This window comes from Cryptomeria japonica, chromosome 6, assembly GCF_030272615.1.
Source record: "Cryptomeria japonica chromosome 6, Sugi_1.0, whole genome shotgun sequence".
Taxonomy (NCBI): domain Eukaryota; kingdom Viridiplantae; phylum Streptophyta; class Pinopsida; order Cupressales; family Cupressaceae; genus Cryptomeria; species Cryptomeria japonica.
This window is the reverse complement of record NC_081410.1, coordinates 143,564,754-143,589,629: the sequence shown is the minus strand read 5'-3', so window position 1 is coordinate 143,589,629 and position 24,876 is coordinate 143,564,754. Positions and strand designations below refer to the sequence as shown.

The 24,876-nt window shown below is 35.8% G+C and overlaps 1 protein-coding gene across 1 annotated transcript in view; it reads left to right on the top strand.

The window, feature by feature from the left end:
* LOC131856057 (TMV resistance protein N-like) overlaps window positions 1–24,203 on the top strand; it is a 64,620-nt gene extending 40,417 nt beyond the window's left edge. Inside the window, exons 5-6 of the mRNA XM_059207240.1 lie at window positions 22,111–23,089; window positions 23,182–24,203. Coding sequence (XP_059063223.1) covers window positions 22,111–23,021 — 911 coding nt within the window. The 3' untranslated portion in view covers window positions 23,022–23,089; window positions 23,182–24,203. The remainder of the gene's footprint in view (window positions 1–22,110; window positions 23,090–23,181) is intronic.
* Window positions 24,204–24,876: the final 673 nt, after the last annotated feature.

The following is a 24,876-nucleotide window of genomic DNA, read 5'->3' as shown; positions in this document are numbered from 1 at the left end:
CAAACATTCTTACAACAAGGTATCAGTACTTGTTTACATTACAATCATTTACATTTACAGCATCCTCATTTCTTGGTTAATTCCAAAACCGGGGTTTGACCTAAGGGCAAACTCCTAATCCCTAACCCCCCAATCGTCCTCTCTTTTCTGTGTGTAGGTTGCAGGTACGCGGTTGTAATTGAAGATCTGGAATCCTTGTGCAGAGACGAACAGATCCCCCTTCGTTTCGTGGATTTTTCGGAGGACCGTGTGCACGCCGGGCGCCATCGTCCCGTCAACTTTCGCTCAAATTTGCAGGACAACACCGTCTCGACATTTTACTGCTAATTCCAGGTCCGCAGCTTCATCCTATATTCCTATCTCTGTTTATAAGCGAATCTTTCTCACTTTTCTTGCATTCCTAGCTTAATCTTTCTATCTATATTCTTTACAAAAGAGGGTAGCCTTGCTGTCTTAACCCTTGAAACTCATTTAGAATCCAATCTTGCATTGTGTGGGATTGGATCTTGTGGGTTTCAACCCCTCTTTTGAATGTAAAGTCTCCCCTAAGTGAAAACCGTCAACCCTAGTGACCTCCTTTCTCTCTCCTTGGAGTGGTGGGGAGAACACTTAGGGTTCGCTCGCGATTTTCCGCTTTACACTTACCTATACCAAAACCCTGGAACCCTGGAGTTCCACGGTTCTAGCTTAAAAAAAGAAAGAAAGAGAGAACTTCCTACCTTGGAACCTCAAAACTCTGATGTCCCGAGGTGAGTGAAGTTTTTTATGTTTTGTATAGGGTATTGACACTTGTTTCCTTCTTGCAGATTCAAGCAATTAGATGGACCCAACTTCCAGCAAGAGGAGAAAGGAGATTGATCGACTTTTGACAACCATGAAGTACCATTACCAAGGGCAGGGTTACACTTCAAAATTGATAATCAAATTAAATGGGTCATTGATACTGAGATCAGACATATCAAAATTGAAGACATTAAGTCCCAGTTAGACAAACCAAGGTTGGAACCCCCACAAAGAAGGATAAAAAGATCAAGCTTAGTAGAGGCTACCATCTTCCCACAGTCGGTGTAGGCTCTAGAGTTTATTATGATAATTCCCTAATTCTATGACCCTGACACTAGGAAATGCACAGACGCACAAGGTAAGACAGTGATAGATTTGTCCCCTGACATGCTGGGATTTGTGTTCAACATCCCAATCAGAGACAAGATATTCCTCTCAATTGAAGAGGAAGCCTTGAATGTATGGAATGATAATGTGACCTCTAACAAGAGGCACATGAATGAAAATTGGTTGGAGGAAGAGAGGAAAATAGGTCTAAAGGCCACAAAGATACTGAGGGCAGACTTTAAAGAGCCTTAGAGAGACCTGATCATCATGTTGAGCAAGGCCTTTGGCAAGCCCGATTGCAAACACTTTCACCCCTACATGTTTCAATTCATGACCACCATCCTCATAGGGAAACAATACTTTGATTGGCCTCAGATCCTTTCGAGCAACATTTGCAAGTAGATGAAAGAGGTCCACCAAACCAATAAGTTCTTCTTTACCTGTTATGTCATCTGGGTGGCTGCAAGAGCTGGCAAATTTCCAGGCCTACAGGTTGAAGGTCAACTAGGCGACGAAGAAGGCCAGAAGAAGGTATGGGAATATTATTCCCAACTCCCCCTCATCAATGCAAAGGGGCATTTTAAAAGGATCAACTATGCCTTCCTTTTTCTTGTAACTATTAAACTGACAGGAGATACAAGATACAAGATTAGCCTGGAGGTCATGGCTATCATCCAAGAGTGGGCATGTTGGTTTATTCAAAACCAATGCTCCACCTACATAAGGATCAATGGGTTTACATGAAACCCAATATTGCTGCCAAGGTATTGTAATGATTGGATCATCTTATTATAATATGTTAGGCAATTGCTAGGCCTCCAATCCCTCCTATCATCCAAGCACAAAATAGGGATTGATTTTTTAGTATCTATTGGCTATTTCTCTTGCCCAAAGATCTAGGTGGCAAAGTTGGCAGAGCTAGAGCTCCAGGATTTGAATTTAAAGGAATTTGATTATGTTAGGGAATTTTATGATCCCTACGGGAAACTCAAGCAAACTATGCTTAAGGCATATGAGGGACATAGGCCTAGACTGGAGGATTTTTGGGCAAACCTCCAAGATAGTTTTGAAGTAAGAGAGAAGAACTAGAACACGTTATCAGTTCCCCAAATAACAGATTTTGAAATTAAAACCAATCTCCCTAAAGACCTGAGGGATGAGGGTGACTTACTAGATGTTGCATACAAAGAGCAAGAAATTGATAAAAGGCCCCTCTCCCCAATAAGGTGGTCCACAAATGAGGATATGAATATAGAAAAGGTCTCCCAAGCAATCATCAACAAGACCAAATAGTGGCTAAGTAAAAGGGTTAGGATGAGTGCTTCAAAGGGGAAGTAAAAAGAGTCTACTTCAGGGGTGCCCCAATCAATATGTTATAAGGAGTATGCTCAGAATGTAAGATCGAGTTCAAGACAAAATACATCTATTGACCTTGGTGAAGCACTAAACCCCCAAGATGCACCGAAGACTTAATGAGAAAGCTTCATAAAAAAATGAGGAAGTCTGAGTTATTGAAGAAGGTTGTAGACCTAGGAGTAACAGATTGATTAGGAGCAGTGCCACTCGCTGAAGTCCTTCCACCAAGGACAGATATAGGACAGACTACAGGGGAAGGTGCTTAGAAGGAAGAAGAAGAAACAGAAACATATGAAGATGCACCCACTCAACCTCCCCCACTAGCTGCAACATAGGTCCCAGGTACCAATGACCCTATGTCACCACCGACTGATACAATAGTGCCCCCAGGACATAGGCATTTAAGCCTACTATAGAGACTATAAGTGTCCATAATATTGAGATGATCAAGAGGAGGAACAAGGAAAAGAGGAACAACCTAGGGAACAACGATCACTTGGAGGGGAGAAAGAACAAACTAAGGCAGAAAATTTGTTGAATGAAAGATTTTTTTTAACCCCTCAGGACCAAGAAGACCTGCTCAAGGACATTGCTGCCAAGTAGGATACGACAGAAACAAAGGAGGAGGGAAGGGCATTCAGAGAATGGGTTAGTGATAGGTTGGGAGAGTTGCATAAGCAATAACAATTGAATGAAAATATAACTCTTTCGTCTAGCCCTTCTCACCAAATAACTTCACTCCAAGGATATAGAAGCACAAGAGTAGAGGATGAAGGTGAAGCAGAAGAACAGGAAGATATTCATGTGGTAACTGTTGACATCATACCACATAAGGGCGATGAAGATAAAGACATCCCACAATGGCTAGAGTTCACCTTTGAGAAAAAGAAAAGAAAGGTAGAGCTGCCTAAGGTGACATTGTAGCAGGCAATCACGAAGGAACCTCAAAAGGTCAAGAAACCAAAGATTCTACATCATTTGTCAAGGACAGGGTCTGGTGAAGTGGTTGTAGATGTGGCAGTTCCACTTCAGACTGAAGGTCAAACCTCTCCCAAATACCAAGTATCCCAAGTAAACTTGGGTAAGAAAACAAAGTGGGGAGAGTTAGACACTTTAGAACTAGCCACCAGTGTTGTCAAAGGACGTGTAGAAAAGGAGCATACCTCCAACATAGAGCTTAAAGCACAACTAGGATAGTATAAGCATTTGCTAGTAGAGATGAGTAAACCTCTAGAGTCCTTTAGGACTGACAACCTACCTTCAACCTCATCATTACTAGAGGGAGAAGTAAAAGCATTAATGGAGGCGAGACAGGTGGCCATTGCAACCAAATCATGGGCTCAAATAAATGCTACCAAGAATAGATTATTTTTGCAGGATACGATGAAGGTATACTGGGAGGCAGTGCAGGAAGGTGGGACATTAGCTTCTTGTTCTACGCAATGGGAACAAAAACTTAATGTTTTTAATAAATAGTTCTGAATTTTGAATAAAGTTTTGCATTTAGGAGAAGAGGTAAAATGGAGGAAGACCTCTTAGGAGGAGGTAGCTGTAAGAACTTGCAGTCTTATGCATACATTTTGGAACTGAAGATTGAAATGCTTCATCAGTATGTAAATGATGTGGTAGAAATCTGAGTTCCTCTCTTTAGGGAAATTTTGAAATATGAGAATTTTATAAAGAATTTGCTCGGAGCTTTTGGGTTGGGGTTAACTAGTATGAGGATCATGGAAGAAGAGAAGATATTAACTCAATGAGACACATTTGAGGCTTAGAACCTAGGACCCTCAGCTCAGTTTAACACAACATTAATGGATAGATACACTTACTTGATTACCCAATGTCAAGAAGTGGTAGAAACAATAAGGGAGTTAGAGGAGAAAAAGAAGCATGCAGAGGAAGTGGCTAATCCTCCTATTGAAGCAGTTGCATGCATTATTAATCATTATAAATCCTATATTAAGAAGTGAAAGATAAACACGTAGTTGCTAAAGATAGCAGGACTCCCAATTTTGTATTTTAGTTGCAGCTCTAACTCACGTTCTAGTTTTGAGCAAAATTTTGCATGACTACGAAAGCTTGGCTCATACAACATGGTCTTCGTAGTGCTCATGCAACCTCCATTTTGTAGTAGTTAACTGGAGTATAAAGGAAGAAACTTGCAAGTTTACTACGACTCCTAATCTTATGTTCTTAATTTAGATTAGGTTTATTTTCCTAGATAGTAGGGCAAAAAACTCTATAAATTGAGGATTTGGATTCATTTGTAAGGGTCCCCAAATTGATGATTTGTGGCCCACTTAGATTCTTTTAGATTATTTTGTAGATTATGATAAATTTCAGTTATTCTTTATTCTTTGAAGTAAATACAAGAAGCAGCTTGTAGATTGCCTGATCTATGTTTATACTCTACAAAAATTGTTTTTTGTAATCTCGTAATGTCTATTATTTGGAATTAGCAACGTGGTTTGATCTTCTATTTATTGCTTTATGAATCATATTGTGCACATAAGTGGTGTATGAGAATGATTGTGGTAGACAATATTATTGGTGAATTTATTTCCATAAATCTGTAAAGTTGATGATTTTGCAGGTTTACTGGAGGTCCGTTGTTGAATGCTAATCTAGATAACATCTGATAATTTTGGATTGCAGGGAACTAATTGAGTAGTTTGTTAAGTTGTTATTGAATTGGCTTCATTGTTGTTTTTTCATGTTTCCTTTATCCTTCGCAATTTTATTTTCCAGAAGAGTGTTAAATCATAAAATACAAAAAAAAAGGAAGTTAAGTTGTTAATGATCAGTGGGATTTAGTTGTAACCAGCAGGCCCCTTAGCAGGGACAACCACTTCAATCATTGGGTTGCCCGTCACCATCGAGACCCGACTATAGAGACCTTGGAGTGATTAGTTCCCCAGAACTTATTACTTTTAAGGAGAGGTGGTGAGTGTTCACATTAGTTACATGACTGTTGGCAAGTATGTCAAAACAGATGTCAACACATATCATGACTTTCTTTTCAATAGCATGCTTCTTAGGTTCATAGCATTTAGGTAGCGTTGACATAAATTTTGTTACATCACTTTATTCTAACATTCCACCAATACCTCTTAGTGCACTCACACTCTCGTTCACTCAATGTAGATATATCTTAATGTTCTCATCATCACACATCCTCATATTTTCAAACTTGTGATTTAGATTTGTCAACTTGGCTTTCTTTGTCTTCAAATCACCTTCATAAACACTACTCAACTTCTCTCAAATTGCTTTAATAGACTTCAACCCAACAACTTTAGCAAATATCAAATCACCTAAATAGTTGATAATTGTAATCTTGGCCTTCACACTATTCTCACTTGCCCTAAACTCATTTGGAGTATGAGGGACCATTTGCGAGAGTAGTATATCTAGTTTGGATAATTTCCGATATTCCAATTAGTAGAGATTCCAAATGACATTCCCTTCTTTCCTTCCAATAAGAGTAATTGGTGCAATCAAACTTTAGTTGTTTATAATTTACTTCTTGCACCATATCAACTCTTCCTTAAGTAGTTTAGCTTCTCTAAGAGGAGCCAAGATCTATACCAATTTTTGAACACATGGGACTAAGAGGGGGGTGGATCAGTTTCAACATCAAAACACTTTACTTTTGATATATTAAACTTGAAACCACACTGAACAGGGAGAAAACACAATGAGAGTCACATCACAATATAAATAATTGATTAATTTTTTTATGCTCAAGACCAAGGATCTCACTAAACTTGAGAGACATGCAAGAGTAAGGCCTATGATAGCTCATTTCCAAGTTAGCACACCCATTCAGTCCAACATCATCATCAAATGAAATATGTAGATAAAAAATGTAGCATACCAACCATTCAACCCCAAAACATCTTTCAATGTACAAAAATCAATGCAAATCTAAACATTATGGTTCTACCCATATCAACATCTAAAAATAATCACTAAAGTATATCTAGACCAAAAAGGCATTATCTAGATAGGATACACCACCTCAGTCAACCAAAAACCAACCCAGTTGACAACAAAAAGACTTTGAACACCATAACTTTACTTGCCAGATTCACTACATAAACCAAATGAACATTTCATCCAAGCTACAACTCACGACTCCACATAAATCAAAGAATCATCAAGCATTCTTCAAACTAGTTCTAATAGACAACCATATTGTCATAATAACAATAACCAAATCTACCATCTGAAATAAAAAAGAGCTTGTAAAATTCATAATAAAACATACATAGATCATAAACATTATATCTCGAACCATACTCCAGAATCTTGACATATCAGGGGAATGCAAAGCATTCTTCTGCTGGGACATTAAATACTCTTTGTTACATATTGAAACTCCCACTATACCAATATTATGGAAACACTTCATAGATGCTATACACAATCACTAGACACCATATCAACATCTGAACACTCATTACTAGACCATATACACTATTGAAAATCTACTACAACCTCTCGACATCTACATATAGATAATTGAGACATTACTAACAAATACTAGACAAGTTTGACATTAATGACAACACAACTCATCATAAGTCAGGTTTTCAACATTCTCTAAGACATTAATGACAAACACCAGACAAGTTTGATATCGATGACCACACAACTCATCATAACTTAGGTTTCCAATAGTGATAGAGTACCAAGACCCAAGACATAAAAATTGGTCTCAATATTGACATATGACAATAGTATGATAGCCTAATGCCTAAAAAACATTGAAATGATTGATGAGGAGGGTCCCTAAATAAAGTACCCAAAAGAAGTGTCAAATTGTATAGGGGTTACAATTTATGAAAATAAGTTTATCCCCACTTTAGTGGGAGTATGAACTTACACTCACACTCATGATAATGTAGAGATGTAGAAATAGAGCAGCTAAGAGAAAGACAAGCTAGGGATAGGATGACACTAAGGAATGATAAAGTCCCCAAGATTAGGATCCTATCAATCCACACAAAATATTAAAATATACAATACAAAGAATAAGACTTTAGTAATTTAAAGAGAAAAAAAGGTTCCATGTATACTAGGTAGTCAATGCTAGGTTACACATTTTGGTACATCTTGTTTTTTGCTAAAATTTCTCATTCTTTAGAAAATATAATGTTTTAATCCTTGAGACGTCCCATTTGAAGGAATTAATTGAAGAGGGTTAGATCAAATCCTCTTAGATCAAACTCCGTTTGGTAGAACCTCTCTACTCTTAAACCACATCTACAGTGCAGTCTCCTTTGCACCTATCAAAATGTTAATAGAAAACCACTTTTACATTAGGTTTTGTGGGGTAAAATAAATTCATTTAGAATTTTTGTTATGTAAGTATGCAGTCCTTATTATAATCTTTCCAAAAAGTATATATTTGAATGTATTTACATTTTATTTCTTATGAATGTAGCTTTTTCATTGAACATTAAGGATTGTGTCTCACACATTTGGAAAAATTAAAAAATAGTTTTTTTTTAGTGAAAAATATATTTTCCCTAGGTATCAATATCCTCATTTCAACACAAAAAGAAGTTAAATGTACACAAAAAAAATCTGCATTAATAAATAGACCTTCCTCCAAATTACAATTACTTTGACTTAAACAATTAACTAAAAAGAATGTATGCAACAAAATATTACGAACATTGAACATGGGTGTGGAACAACAAGCGGAGTGATGAGCGGGAATCCCAAATTTCAAATTTTGGGAATGGCGGATTCCCTGGGGATGGCAGCCTTTCTGGCGGTGGAACTGGCAATCAGGCTGGATTCCAGGCATCCCAAGGTACAGAAGAGGATAAGGAGACATTCAAATCGGTGGAAGACGGATTCCAAAACCGGGGACCCACATGATAGAGGTAAGGAAAAAAAATGGTATTCGCTTTTTGGAGTGAAGCCGCTGGTAAAAACAGGGCTACCGGAAGTTGAAAATATCTCTGATCCAGCAACAAGGGTTTTTGCTATTTTTGTTCCAAATAAGCTGGTAGATCTTACTGTCTCTGGTTTAGCTATGACATTAGTTAGACTCAAGCATCTAGTTCCATAGATGGTATCCCTTAGTATTTCGTTGAACTGGAGGTATGCTCATAGATGTTGGTAACAATAATTGGGGAGATGAAATGGATAGGGGATGAAAGATAAGGATTTGGAAAGGATTGGACTAACGGAATGGGATTGTGAAAAATGGATGGTGGATAATGGATGGGGTTTTAAAAAATAAAGTCATAGATCTTACTGTCTCTGGTTTAGGTATGACAAATAAAGTTAGCGACTAAAAAATCAAAAGTCAAATTTTTACCAAAAACGCTCGTGCTAATCGTAGAGCGGTCATGCTGAAGCGACAACAGAATGGAAATAGAAATGAGAAGGTAGAAGAAGATAGAAGATGAAGAATGAATGAGGAGATAGAAGAATTTTCTAGGCGGACGCGCTGAAGCCGAGGCGGTCACGCTGAAACATAGTGGCACCCAAATTTTTTTGAATTTTCTGTACTCATGCTAATTAATAGGCACTCGCGCTGATTCAGAAAGCTCGCGCTAAAATGCGTGCATAGGCACTGAAGCGTGAACCTGCGAAAAAAACCTTCACAAAAACTCAAACTTTTTGTTAAATTCGGGACGTGGGTCCCACCGGGCGTGCCAAAATGAAGAGGGGAAAATGAAAGCAAGGTGGATTCAAGTGGTTAGTACACAAACAAGACACTAAAAGATATTAAAACACGAAATTTGCATAAAACCACATAAAAACATGAAGATATACCTTGCAAGCCTTTTACCTTCTCCTTCAGATTGAGCCTTTGGTGAAGTTGAATAGCACCTCTCTTCAACTTGATTGGATGGGCTCCTTCTTGATGGATGTGGAATGCTCTCCAAATGCTCAACAAGGTAAGTGGATTATTGGATTGGAATGATGGATGAGAATTTGGATTAGAAGAAGATGAAAGGAGAATGGAGCAGCATGTCAATGCATGAGAAGTGGATCCATTTGTGAGGATGATAAGCTCCAATTTATAGATTGGAGAAGGCCAATGGAGGGCCAAGATTGATTTGATTATACATGGTTGAGATTGATTTGAGATAGAAGGCATGGATCAAGGGTGCCTTGGGAAAATAAATAGGAATATAAAATTCCTTGGGAATAGGGGGGAGAAATTTGAATTTCAAATATGAGGAATTAAAAATTCCAAAATAAGGATGCATTGAGGGATTCAAAGAAATTTGAATTTCTTTGAGAGACTCAATGTTGATGTGACATGAGTGGGAATTAAAAATTGAGGGGTAATGGTAATCATGATTATGAGAGATTCTAGAAGGGTTAATTAGGTTGAGTGGGATTAGGAAAAGTGATTTGTAGGAATCACATGACTAGGTTAACTAATTAGAATTAATTAACTGAGTGGGTTTAGAGGAAATGATTATTGAGATGACTTTAGAAGAATAAGGGGAATAATTAATTTATTTGATAAATTAATTATTGGACAATAGTGATAGAATTAATTAAATTAGATTTAATTAATATTGAGAAGAATAAGGATAACACAATTAAATTAATTAATTATGTTGATAGGCTTAAATTAATTAAATATTAATATTAGGTGTCTACAGTTGGTTTTAGGCCTAACATTGATGTTGTTAGGAATTTTATAAGGAGGAAATGGGTTCTCAAGGGTCAAGTCGATGTGGCGGCTTTGCCTCGGGGTTTTTTTTCCTTTGTTTTTAACTCTGAAGAAGTCATGAATAAAGCTCTATGTGAAGGCCCATGGATATTCGGCAAGGCAACTTTGGCTCTACAGCTCCAAACCTTTCTCTCAACGAGTCTTTTTTTGTGTCGGCACCTGTGTGGACGCGCCTCTCAGGCCTTTCGCTAGAGTTTTAGAATGAGGAAGTCTTCAAGGGGATAGTGAGTTCTTTTGGAGAACTTCTCTCGATTGACCCAATGACTGCAACTAAATCAAGGTTAGTTTTTGCTCGCATCTATGTTAATGTTAATCAAATGACGGACATGCCCCAATCTATTGAGATTATATCTAAATTAGGAAAATGGACCCAAGCGATTGAATATGAATCACTCCCGTTTGCTTGCTTTCACTGCAAAATATCGGGCCATTGGGCAAAATCTTGCTCGCTTAAGAAGAGTAAGAACAACAAGAATGATAGCAGTGTGAAGCAGAAATGGCAAGCGAAAGAGAAAAGAGAAGAACCATTAGTAGAGTGTGATCTAGATAAGGAAGTGATTGAGAAAGAAAATGAGGTGAAGAAGGATGTGAATAGTAATAATGGAAAACCTGCTTGTGTCTACTCTAATAATCAAATAGAAAGCACTAAAGAAAAGGAGAAAAGGATAGAGGCAAAAAAAAAAAATTGATCAAGAGGACCTGGAGAAAGGGCCAGTCAGTCAGGAGAAAGCAAAAGAAAGTTCCAATAACGATGTGTGTGCATCATCTTATACAAAAGCAATTGAGGAAGACTTCAATGAAGCACAGGATTTTAACATATCTGATTTTGAACCTCTTTTGCTATTAACCAATGGAAGCCCAAAGCCGTTTCAATGCAAAACCCCATCACATAGTGTGGAAATGGAAGCCTTGGAAGGAAATCTTAGGATTCTTGGTACGAAAGAGGGAAAATCGAATAAGGAGGAACCAATGGAGGTATTGCAACTAGAAGCAAGAATAAGAAAAAGGCAGATGTTGGAAGCCAAAACAAAAATCAGGGGAGACCTTCTCTAAAACATCAAAGGGAACAGGAAAGTTGGAAGAACTGTGTTGATGGAACACAGAGCTCCATCGAGTCAGCTCTATCCCTGGTTAAAGTATGAAGATAATTTACTGGAATATAAGAGGGTTGAATGCCCCTCATAAGCAGGGTGTGTTACGTAATATAATAAGAGATCATAAACCAGATGTGGTTCTTGTTTAGGAAACTAAGATGTGTAAGGATAAAGTGGAAAGGATTAGAATATTTAAAAATAATGGAGTTATAGGATCTAGCTCGGAGGGAGACTTTGGAGGAACAACAATTTTTTGGAACCAAAATACTATTAAAGGTAAGGAAATTATAGTTGAAACCAATAGGAACTCTGTGCAACTTGAGCATATCAAGGATAAATTTGTCTGGGTTATTACTAATGTATATGCGCCTAATACGAAAACTGGGAGAGCTAAATATTGGAGAAGCCTTGTAGAAGACAAACTAAATTTTGCTGATAAAAGATGGATAATTATGGGAGATCTCAATACTCCGCTTAAAGAAGAAGAGAAGATGGTTGGCCTCCCCTTGCAGCTTGATGGTAAACAAGATCTTATGGATTTCATAAATGATCAAGCTCTTATGGATGTGGATCTCCAAGGGATTAAATATACCTGGACTAACAGAAGATCTGGAGCTGATCTTATTCAAGTTAAGTTAGACAAAACCTTAATTACTCCTGAGTGGTTATCTAAGTATAGTTGTTCTTTGGCGTCTGTTATCAAAATTGGTTCTGATCATTACCCTATTTCTTTTACTGCCAATTCTTTTTTTGCAAAGAGAAATTTCCCTTTGAGATTTGAAAAAGAGTGGTTATCCCATCCGTCTTTGGAAGTTTGTGTTGCAGATTGGTGGAGTTCTGAGGTTGAGGGAACAACTCTTTTCAGAATAGCTAAAAAGCTCAATATTATAAAGGCTAAAATAAAAATCTGAAACAAAGAGATTTTTGGGGATATCTTCAAAAGTAAAATTCAAATAAAAAATGAAATAAAATAAGTTCAAGATAAAATCCAAGAGGATGGGCTTTTAGAAGAGTTGAGGTTTGTGGAAAATGGCTTGCTATCTAAATAACACACTATAATTTCTAATGAAGAGACATTCTGGAGACAAAGGTCAAGAGCCTTGTATTTAAAGGAAGGTGATAAAAATACCAAGTTTTTTCACTTAACTGCTCTTAAGCATAGGGCGGTAAACAGGATATCCAGGTTATCCTGTAATAGGGAGATTTTAACGGATGATGATGATATAAGAAAGGAACCTCTGGACTATTTTAGCAACCTATTGGGCAAAGTGGATAACCTTGATGTCAGTAATCAAAACATTTTGCTACAAGACATTCCTTCTACTTTGACTGAGGAAGAAAACAAACATTTGTCCTGAATACCTTCTAGTCAGGAAATCAAAAAGGCGGTGTTCTATTTTCAGGGAGATAAGTCTCCTGGACCGGATGGTTTTCCAATGTTCTTTTTCCAATCCTTTTGGCATATTGTGGAGAATGATATCTATAAAGGAGTTAAAGAATTCTTTGGTTCTCGAAGGCTTCTAAAAGAATTGAATACTACCTTCATTGTCCTAATTCTAAAGATCTCTGGAGCTGACTCTCTTAATAAGTTTAGACCTATTAGTCTTTGTAACTATGTTTACAAGATTTTGTCTAAGGTTCTTACTTCAAGATTGCCGGATATTCTTCCCAGAATTATCTCTGCCCAACAAAATGGTTTTATCCTCGAAAGACAGATTCTGGATTCTATTATTTGTGTTCATTAAAATATTCATTCTCTTACGGCGACTAAAAATCAGGGTTTTTTTCTTAAGTTAGATATGGCTAAATCTTATGATAGAGTGAATTGGCAGTTTCTCTTAACGATTATGAAAGCCTTTGGATTTGGAGATAAAGTTATTTAGCTTTTCTCTCAATTGATGGAAACTCCCTCTTCTGTAGTTATTGTCAATGGATCTCCTTCAAGTTTTTTCAAATGCACTAGAGGTATAAGACAAGGGGACCCCATATCCCCTATCTTGTTCACTATTTTAGCTGAAAGTTTGGATAGATTTATTTTTCAAAATGTGGAAGAAGGTAATCTCAAAGGACTAAAACCTTCTTCTTCCAATATTACTTGTACTCATGAACAGTTCGTTAATGACTCTATCACTATGGGGAAAGCTTTTATTAGGGAAGCTAAAAATATGAAGAATGTACTGAATATCTATGAATCTGCTTCTGGTCAAAAAATTAATTGGGAAAAGAGCTCTTTAGTCTTCATCAATACACATGTTCAAAGACAATTAAGGATAGAAAGAATTCTTGGTTGTAAAATAGATGATCTTCCTTCCACCTATTTGGGGCTCCCCCTTTGTATTAAGCCCACAGATAATTTCTAGATTAAGTTGGTTGATAGATTCAATTCCAAATTGGCAGGTTGGAAAGGGGCAGTCCTTAGTCAAGCTAGCAAGGTACGTTGCTCAAAGCCACTCTCCAATACTTGCCTGTTTATGCTCTCAGTTTGTTTAAAAAACCTAGAAAGTTTGTGGAGGCAATTGAAAGAATCCAAAAAAAGTTTCTTTGGTCGGGAGTTGAAGACAAGAATAGAATTCCCCTTATAGCCTGGAATAAAATCTAATCTCCCAAGGCCTCTAGGGGGTTGGGTTTATGGAATATAAGCACTATGAATAATTCCTTATTAGCAAAACAAATTTGGAGAATGAAAGAGGAGGAAAGAGAGTGGAATTTAATCTGGAGAAATAAATATCTTCACATGCAACCTTCTGAGGAAGAATTTTTGGAAAAATCATTTGTTGTCAAAGGTTCTGTAATTTGGAATGCAGTTCAATTGGCAAAAAGTTGGGCTGCAGCTAGAAGAATGTGGAAACTGGGGAATGGTAGAAGTATAAGATTTTGGGAAGACAGATGGATTATGGATAAACCTCTGGAGGAAATTCAATCCTTTATGATTGGAAATATTGGTTCAAAAATAAGCATGGGGGTTAGGTCAGAGATTACTGGAGAAATGGGAAATGGATTGATTTTAGCCAGCATTGTCTGGGGTTAAAGTTTCTTGAGATTGTGTTGTCTTCTAAATTTTTGAGGGACAACAATGAGAACAGTTTGATATGGAGGGAAACCTCGGATGGGAAGTATTCTGTGTCTTCGGCTATGGCTATTCAAAATAAAGTTTTGGAAGAAAATCCTATCTGGGCTAAAGTGTGGAATAAGAAGTTAATTCCTAAAGTTAATATCTTTTTTTGGATCTTTATCCAAAACAAGGTATTAACTCTAGACAACCTTCAAAAGCGAGGATTTGTTTTTCCTAACAAGTGTTCTCTTTGTTGTAGGGAAGAAGAGTCTGCTTGCCATATTCTCCATCAGTGCACTTTCAGCCAGGAAATTTGGAAAATTATTTTAAGTAGGTGGAAGTTGAGTTGGGTTTTTTCGAATTCTCTAGGGGAATCCTGGCAGCAATGGCACTGCCCTAATTGCAACCCAAAGATTGTGGAGCTTTGGAAACTTACCTTCCCTAATGTCATCTGGAACATTTGGAAAGAGCACAACAACATGATTTTTTAGGGATAAAAGTGCCAACCCTGAAGTGGTGGTGGATAAAATACATAGGAGTATCTTTGAATGCATCAATGGCATTGATTATGGTCTAGCTACTAAAGATGACTTCACTGATAGGTGGAACCTCTCTACTACCAAATCTAGTAAGGAGAAGGGTAGGGAAGGTCTTGCTTGGTGTTTTCCACCTCAGGGTTGGATAAAGGGCAACTTTGATGGGGCTTCTAAGGGGAATCCAGGTAAAGCTAGTTATGGGGGCATTGTCAGGAATTTTGTTGGAAGTTGCCTAGTGGCAATGGCTGGTCCTTTGGGAAGTCAAACCAGTCATTATGTTGAAGCCTCAGTTGCTCTGAATACTCTAATTATTGCTCAGAACCTTAATCATGATAAATTATGGCTGGAGGGAGACTCACTTAATATTATTAAGTGCTTGAAGGGGGAAACCGAGCCATCGTGGTATATTAAAAATATAATTTTGAAAGCTAGGGAAATTATTGCTAGTTTTAAAGTTATAATAATTCAACATGCATTCAGAGAGAAAAATATGGTGGTGGATTGCCTGGCGAACCTAGGTGTCAATTCTGAATCTTAAACAATTTGGCATGGGGAAGATATTAATTTTAGTATTAAAGAGCTCCTTAGAAAGGATATATTCACAGGGAGAGAAGGACCGCATAATTATGATAGTTGAAATGAGTAATTATGCATTGATAGAAAGGTAATGATTACTTGGCAAAGTGGCAGAATCCCAATCAAATATAATAACACTCCGCACACTTTGTGGGTCATCTTTTTAAAAATTTCAAGAGACAACGGGAAGAAAGCTTTGAGCTTGCAGAAGAACAGAGGTGAAAGTCTGAATTTGAATATGGGAGGTGATTAAAGGAGGGAGGAACCTGACAATACTTCCAGATGGAAGGATATGCCGAAAGTTTGGGCGAAGCTGGAAAAAGGGTCCCTAACTAGTTTCATGGAGAAGCTGGTTGATTACGACAAAGGTAGGGTTAATCTTGCAGTCTCCAAAATAACTAAAAATTGGAGTAATGGGTCTTTTAAAATCCATGGTGTGAGGTTCAAATTGGACGCGGGCCTCATCACGACTGTGACAGGTATGCCCCACTCAGGGCTCAATTTTTTTAGATATCTTAAAGTTTCCAGTAATGCGGTAAAAATCTTCCCGCGTAAGGAAAAGGAGGGGGCTAAGATTGGAAAATCCATATGGGGTTATTATGAAGCCTCCAACATCAAGAAAATCTGGGGCTGGGTTTTGAATGCAATCATGGAATACATAACTATTGAGGGTCGCTTTTCTAGGGCCCACACTTACCACTTTGTGTTATTAAACCACTTTAGGCATGATAAAAGGGTTTCCCTGCCCTACTATCTGTTTAGATCCCTGTCTAGGTCACTCAATAAACATAGTAAGAATCCCTCGAACCCGGTGCTCCATAGTGGACTAATCTTGCTCATTTATGAGCACTGTAAAATCCTTGCCATACAGGAAAACAAGAGGTTGTCCGCTTCTCTAGGGAAAGGCAAGAGAAAGCTGGAGGAAGGCGAAACCGACAAGGGGGAGGCTACTCTGAGGAAAAAAAGCAAGAGTGCCACTGGGATGAAAGCCCATGATGAAAAGAATGATATAGGGGAAACTGGAAAATAGGGCAGTGAAATGGATATGGACGAGTCAGAAGGTGAGGAAAGTTGGAAAGATGAGGAGGTGGGTGCAGAGGAAGAAGAAGGTGAGAACGATTCCGACAATGAAAATCCAATTCACAGTGCTAGCATAGGCCATGACAATAGCTAGCCAATGGTGGATAAGGATGATAAGGATAATGAGGAAAAAGATATGGATTCTGAGAGGGAGAAGAATAAGGAACCCAAGAAGGAAATGGCCAAGGATAATTTGAGTGAGGATAAGGAGAGTGTCAGAGAAGGGTTATTCCTGGCTAACCTTAAAAAACTCACTAAGGCCAGATTGGGTTATGACAGATGGACATATGAACTATTGAAGCACCTGGAAAAAAGTGGGAAACAGAAGGAAGATGACAAAAATCAGGAGCAATGGAAGCAGGACATGGAGGAAAAAGTTTAAAAAATGGCAAATCAGATTGACTATCTGGAAGAAGGGAAAGTGGCGATGAAAAACTTGCTGGGTATGATCACAGATTTCTTATTTGTTGTTACAAAGAACCTAGAGGACATCGCGAAGGTCCTCAATAACTCCAGCTCCCCCAAACCAGTGGTGGATCTCGATATTGATGAAGATGCAATCAAGATTGGAAGCGGGGAAGCTACAACTGGTGGAGCAACAAAGAGGACTAGAGCGAGTGTTAAGAAAGCTGATGTTGTGTCTGCTAAGGAAATCCCTAATCTCAGGGATAATATCAAAGATCTGTATGGGATTAGCAATAACTTGGCTAATGCCCTGAAAAATATAAATTAGTTCCTTTTCTGTGCTTTGTCTTGTCTGGTCGGCTTTTGCTGGTTTTTTGGGGCTTTTAGCTGGTTTTTTCTAGTTATTATGCTGGTTTTTCTTACATTTGTTCCTCTTGATTTCTTAATGCTTTTATCTTGTAAGGTCATTTTTTAAAGGGTTTCGGGGCCCCTTCAAAACCAGCTTTTACTCTAATCAAAAATAAAATATTGCAAAAAAATATGCATACACTAGATATTGATCTAACAAATCTATGATTTAAAAATTAGAATTTTATTCTTTCTATCAAAATGCTATGCATTACAAAATAAATGTCAAATCTAAGAAATGTTGATTATTGTAAAAATTAAGTTAATAATAGTTACATAAAAACATGCACAATTCATTTCTATTTTTTTTTTTAAATATATTTAAAACTTGCAATAAAATTCTCACAAATTAGTAGATTACTTCATCTCCAAATTCTTAATGGTTTAGTTGTTATAAGTATTATAAAGTGAAGATTTGGTGCAAAATGTTGATTCAAGTGTAAACAATGGCAATGATCATGCTAACACTTTATGTTATTTAGTTAGCTAATGCTCAAGGAGAAAAAAGTGATAACAACATTCAAACTAGTGTTCCATGTTATTCTAGTTCGGAAATATAGAAGAAAACATATAATATGGTTTTCATGGGATCAATGAATGACTATAATCAATGAGGAGGCCTCATATGCCTCCACTTAATATGTCAAAATATTGTCTTGTTGATACCTTAAGGAAGATAGAGATCCACAATAAGGATAAAACACCTTTAACACCAAGGAGATATCCTCAACAAAAATGCATGTGTTCTAAGTTAGGAGGAATATTTTTATAAAGGATGCAATTTTTTGAGCAAGGAAGAGATATTTGTAAAGGAGATATTTTTCAACAAGTGTAAAGGGATCCTTATTAAGAATACATGACTATCAAAGAGGAGGAAGAGATCTTTGTCTAAATATGTCTACTTCTATATAGAAAGGAGATATTTAAACAAAGATGGCATCTTCGACACTAAAAGGAGAATGAGATCAAGAATTCATACCTTCACAATTTCCAGGAGAGGAGATTCTTGATGAAGGATTATACACTTTCAATACCAAGAAAAGATCATTTAAAAAGTATATGCTTTGAAGAAAGGAAGAGGTGTTAATAAAGGGAACACACCTCCAAGAAAGGATAAGATCCTTATGAAGAACAAAAAATTCTATGCAAGAAAATAAAATCGTTATAAGAGATATAAGTCAACAAAGGGAAAGTGGATCCTAATAAAGGATAAGAATTTGAAGGCTATTCTCAGCCTTAGTATAGATGCAAGAATAATTAGGATATTATGTTTTTATTCAATCTATACTATATTTCATTCTCATGAGGAATGCATCCAACATTTTTTTAATGACCAACACAGTGTTCTGGACATCAAATCTATACAAGCACCCATGAAAGGCATTACTCCAAGCAATAGATATAATTTTCTATGATTTTCATGCATGTGACCAAAAGTTCCCTTGTTGTATAAAGTCATATAGATATATAGGTATTTTTGAGATTGAGTGTATAAAGGTTTCATGATCATGAAGGAAGACATGATTACATTTATTTTTAAGATCGATATATTGTTATACAGGTTGTGATTGGATACATATTTACTATTTGTATTTGAAGGTATATCTTTATTTTAGCATGGGTATATAGAGGAGAAAGTGGAATATTTTTTAAAAGATTCAATTCCCTTATTGTCAATCCATAACAAAATTTAATATAATGTCATCATTTCTATTCAAAATGGCCTACTACATTCATTGAAAGGTGTTGAAAAGTTTTCCCTACAAGGAAAGGTCAATTGAATGTGAAAAGGAGTAAAATGGCTTTGGTAATGTATAGCTTTTACTATGTATAGGGTTATTTATTTTTGTAGTGATTTAGTAATAATATTTGTGGTGAATATCCAAAAATAATGCATAGGTGAGTTGCTGAAATTTATGGATGTTTAAGTGAAGGAATTCAAAACATGATTGCGACTTTAATAATTATTTTTGATGATTTTGTATTTGAAGTATAAAGATAACTAGTGTAAATGGATCCATCATTGATTGAAATTGACATAATTATTTTTAACACTTGAACATGACACACATATGTCAAACATTTCTTATATTTTTGAGGTCATCTTTGTTATACATGTCGAGGCATTCCAAGAATCACATGCTTACAGTATCAAAGAGATTAATGTGGTGTTGAATGGATAAAGTGTAACAAGGTAATTGAAAGCTAGTGACACTAGAGGATGGAGTGATTTCCATCACCTCAAGCCATCTTCTTATTTTGAGATGGTGTTTTGCATGAGAATCATTCTTTGTTTACTTTTTGTGTTGATATATTTTAAAGATGCATATAATGTGAATCTTTTTTTGAAGATAGGTGAGAAATTTGGTGGAAACAATATAGACTATTGACCTATGAGTTCATGAGCATGTGATTGATATTTACACCCTTTCAGGGGTTGTGAGACAATTTGATGGATCTCTATGAGTACAACTCAATATTGATTCTCATCCAGTAATTTAAGAATTTGTGATTTGAGAGTTCAACAAAAGGGTAGTTTGAGAACTCAAGAACTTAGCTCAGAGCTACACCTTTTTGAGGGTCACAAGACAACTTGATGGAGTTCCACTTGGTTCAATATTTGTTTCTTCAAAGAAATATCTTCTTAATAATGTGTATTTATGTTATGTAATGAACAAGTTTTATCACATGTAAACCTTGGGGGTCCCTTGCTTAGGGGGTTTTCTTGATGATGTAAAGAAAGAACTAGCTGAAAGTAGAAATTTCTTTACAAAACACAGGTTAACCTGTAGGTTTAGTTGTTTATGGTCTTGTCTCCTTAAATTACATCAATGGATCGCAGAAAGAAAGGCTCAAAATTTATCCAGTGCTGGTGGTTGCTTTGTTATGATATTTGTTAGGATGTGCAATTTCTCCCGTCCCTCTATTTAAAGAGGCAACTGTCATGATTTAATTATTTGAGTGTGTAGTTGTTCTAGTGATCAAGAAAATATGAATTGTAGCATTTAAGTTGCAATGATTTGTAATTGGATTGGTCAATGAATAAAGGATGTGTCGTAGAATTTAAGGTATTTATTTGTGGTTATGTGTGATTGTGTATATATTTGAATTTGTTTGAATCTATTAGTCTCTATCCACCACCAAAAATATTTAATTGTGTGGAGGATCAAAATATCATCTTTTGTAATTTATGGGCTTCAAAACATCTTTTTTTATTGAATCGTGGTACTCCACTTTCAACCCTTCCACAAAATTCTTTAGTGTCAAGTTTGTTTGGGTTCATCTCTCTAATCTTCCATTGTTATTATTGGAGTGACTCCTATTTAAAGCGATTGGTGATGCATTGGGAAACCATTAGGCTATAGACAAGAAATCTTCAGATTTCATGCACATGACCTATGTACACATTTTGGTAGATTTAGGTACTTAAAAAGATCTCTCAACAAAAATAATCCTTTAAGTGGATTGCAAAAGGATTACTATTTTTGTTGTTGAAGATGCTAGAACACAAGCCACCTTGTTGCTTATTACCCCAACTCCAAGTCCAAAGAAAATATTTTAGCACCATGGTGGAAAGACAATGCCCCTCACCATGATATTGTTGAGAGCCCATTGGATGCTTCAGATACTTTTCCTGGACCTGAGATTTGGGAGAAAAACTATAAACAATAAAAATTAAATCATGACAAAAAAAATTCTATCAAAGTGGATGTTGCTTCTCATCTTTACTTGGTTGCAGGATCAATGGGAGAACAAAAGAGTGTATAGGGGTCTCAACTTGTCTTTGGACAATAGTTTGGATCTATAAGTTTTATCTCAAGGCAAGAAAAAATCCAAAGAAATGGCAACATTTGTAATTCAAAATGAGCATTGGCTTTTCATGAGAAGCACAATGAATCGTCTACAATCCTTATAACATCTATGCTTACCCATTAAATTGAAGAAGATTGCAATGATGCATAGAGAGTTGTAAAAAAGAAAAAACACAATTTCCAACAAAAGCATTAATGCTTGCCATAATATGCACGTGCATTGACACTCTAAAAATAGTGGTAACATCTCTAAATTAGGTCAGATTATTTAGTGATAGTGAAATTTAGGATCCTTATACATCCTCACTTTTTATTGGTTGATCCACTTATCTTTCAATGGCCTTTTTATTATAGAGCAATCCAAATTATGTTATTTATATAAAAATTTATAAGATTGACCCCCTTCACCAAATTTTCCAATAAAAAAAGAAATATAATATGAAAAAAATTGAACACACTAAAAATCATCCTCTCTATTTCTATAAATATCTTTTGAAATCGTAGTAAAACTACATTGACAATGACTTAAATTTAAAACTAAGTAATTGAAATATAATATACTTAGAATTAAATATATTTCATAAAATATCTATGTTTCACTTTGCAACTCTTTTAACATACTCTTTTTCCCACAATTTTTAAAATCACAAATGTAATCGTATAGTTATACTCTTTTTGAAACTTTCTCTTGAGTCGAAGTTAAATTCTCTGTTAAACATAATAATTACCGATTCATGAATACATTGGAATGCAGTTAGAAGTGACTATTTGGTTTACCATATAATCATCGGCCCTTTCTATACTAACATTTAAAGAACTAATTTCTGATTTTATACCATTTATTTTTTAAATTATGTATTTGATAGATTCCTGTTTATTTGAAATCTTCCAAACAGTTATAAAACAAAAGCTTAGCCTGCTTTCGATTGATATGATTGTTTGCTTTTTTTCTTTTACTTGTTTACAGTTGGAATCGAAGGTCAAGAGAAAGCAGTAAATGAGCTCCTCGACATGGAAAAAATGGAAGATTGCTCATCTTTTGCCGTTGTTATTTGGGGTTTGGGTGGCATTGGAAAGACAACACTTGCGAAAGCTGTTGTCTCCACTGTAGACAGAAACCGTTACAATTATGCCAGAATTGAATTAGATTTGGATTCTGGAAAAAATAACTATAAAGAAATGCAGCAACAAATTTTGAAGGATGCCTTTCCAAGCTATGAGGAGGGAAGAAAAATAGATTTGAGAAATGATGAAGATGGTAGAGAGCACTTAACTCAGGCCTATAAAAGTGGAGCAGAAAAGCCTGTGTTTTTATATATTGATAATGCTCTGCACATAAAAGACTTGGAGAAAATTCTGCCGGAAAACTTGCGAGGTCTTCCCCAGAATAGCAGAATTCTTGTTACGACCAGAATCCTCAAGGAAACAGATGTGCTTCAGGAACGTGGTCTTCAACGCAAGGACTATCCTGTCAAAACTGTCTCTCACGATCACGCGCTCACAATTCTGTGCAATGACCCTACAATCCGTCATGGTTATAAAGATGATCTAAAAGAGATTGTCAAGCTCTGCAACGGTATTCCGTTGGTTCTGAAAATTGTTGGTGCACATTTGCAAAAGCAGGAATATAAAGCAGATCGTTGTACACAGATACTTGAAGCTTTACATAGAGGACAAAAAATCAAAGAAAAGGACCTCAGCAACTGTTTGTTTGACTTTGTATATAGCAAGTTGGAGGAGTCTACTCAAGAGGCATTCTTAGACATCTGCTGTTTCTTTCACAATGTGATTCGTCGACATGTAGAGTACATAGTGGGGGCTGAGGAAGTCGCATTCCTTGTCGATGCAGCATTGATCACGATATTATTCGATCAATAGGGTGCACTATGTCAAAGTCGAGTAGAATTACGGATGACGATTCGTGGTTTGAAGCTGAAAAGGATGAGGTATATTTCACATCTTGTTGTTATTAGATGGATAAATTAACTGATACTTGCTAAATAATTAAATAATACTTGCTGACACTAGAGTCTCGCAGGCCAAGATGAAAGGAATTAAGGGAATCGAGCTTGAAAATAAAGATCGCATGCTTGAGAAGAGACACCTTCGTTCGATGAAGGATACATTAAGAATTCTCTTCTGGGAGGGTAGTATAGATGTTCACGCGACAGACGCAGTGGCACTGCCAGAGTTAAGATTTATTGGAGCAAGTTCTAATATTTGTGGGCTGAATGTAGAAACACTTAAAAAATTGCGTTTTTTGGGATTTCGCGAGCTTTCCATTAAAGAGGGGGATCATCTGAAGGCAAGTCCTCAATACAATAAAATACATTTTTCTATTCTATTTTAACTTATGTTTTCAATTGTTTTACTCAGTTTAAGTTCTGACAACGAAATAGTAACTCTGCAGTTACCTGAAAATTTGTTGCTTATAGATGCTGACATTGAAGCGCAGCACTTATCAAAAATAGTGCCAAATTCCTCCTTGGAAGAAGTATATCTATCTTTTAAAGGAGGTGAAACGCAGGAGTTAATGCCAAGTTCAGGAGGAGAGTCCTGTGATGAAGAAATAGATTCCTCTAATAAAGAACGAGAGTCCTTCAATGAAAAACATAATAAGAGCATAAATGCATTTAACAAATTTCTTCAGGGTCTAAATAAGTTGAAGCATTTGAGTTTCACAAATTGCGGGTTTTTATGTGAGTTTCCAGAGCAAGTGTGTAGGTTACCGCAGTTGGCTACACTCAGAATTGAGGGCTGTGATGAATTGGAGTATCTGCCAGAATCATTTGGCCAGCTTACAACTCTAAGAAGATTGGAGTTAAGGGGGTGTAGAAGTTTGAAAGAATTGCCTTTCACTTTTAGCAATCTCAAATCTCTTGAATATCTACTTTTATTGAATTGTGATAATTTAGAATCAGATATTTGTCAGAAAGATGAAAACATCAAAATAGTAAAGAAAAGTGAGCATAACTGCAGCAATTGTCACAAGGACAAAAAACTATGGGTTATAGAAATATAAATTTTCATTTTCAAGTTAAAAAATTTAATTTATTTTTATTTGAAGAAATATTTCATTTTATATGTAATTTTACTTTTATTTTTTAAATAGGTGAATTTAATATTGTATATCAATATACTATATTTTAATAAATTTTTCTGTAGATATTAATATATTTTCTTAAAAATGATACTTATATATTTAAAAAATAAATAGTACCATTTAAATTAAAAAATATATATTAATTTTTTATTTTGACAAAATAATACATATATTCATTTTATTTTTATTTTTAATTATACATATTATATAAAACATGTGTTGAGCATGTTTTGATTTTTATGTATATGGTTATAATATGAGAGAAATTATAATTGACTATGGATATTATAAAAAATAGATTTCAAAATCAAATACGTTAAATGTAAATATGTAACTTTTATGAAAATTGATTTAAAAGATATTTCTAACATTTAAAAAATAAACATTATGCAACAAACTTAAGATAATGTAATAATTTGATGGCATTATTAGAATGCTATTATAATTTTATTTTTTTACAATCTCTTGTGAATTCCTAGAATGATTCTTACTGGTTTCTAGAAAATAGTGCAATAACTCATTTTGGGTCTATTATGAGATTTGAATTCATATGGCCCACTAGGTCTTTAATTTTTCAAGGGTGATAAAGATCATTGTTGTATTAGCATATTTGATACATTTTTAAAATAA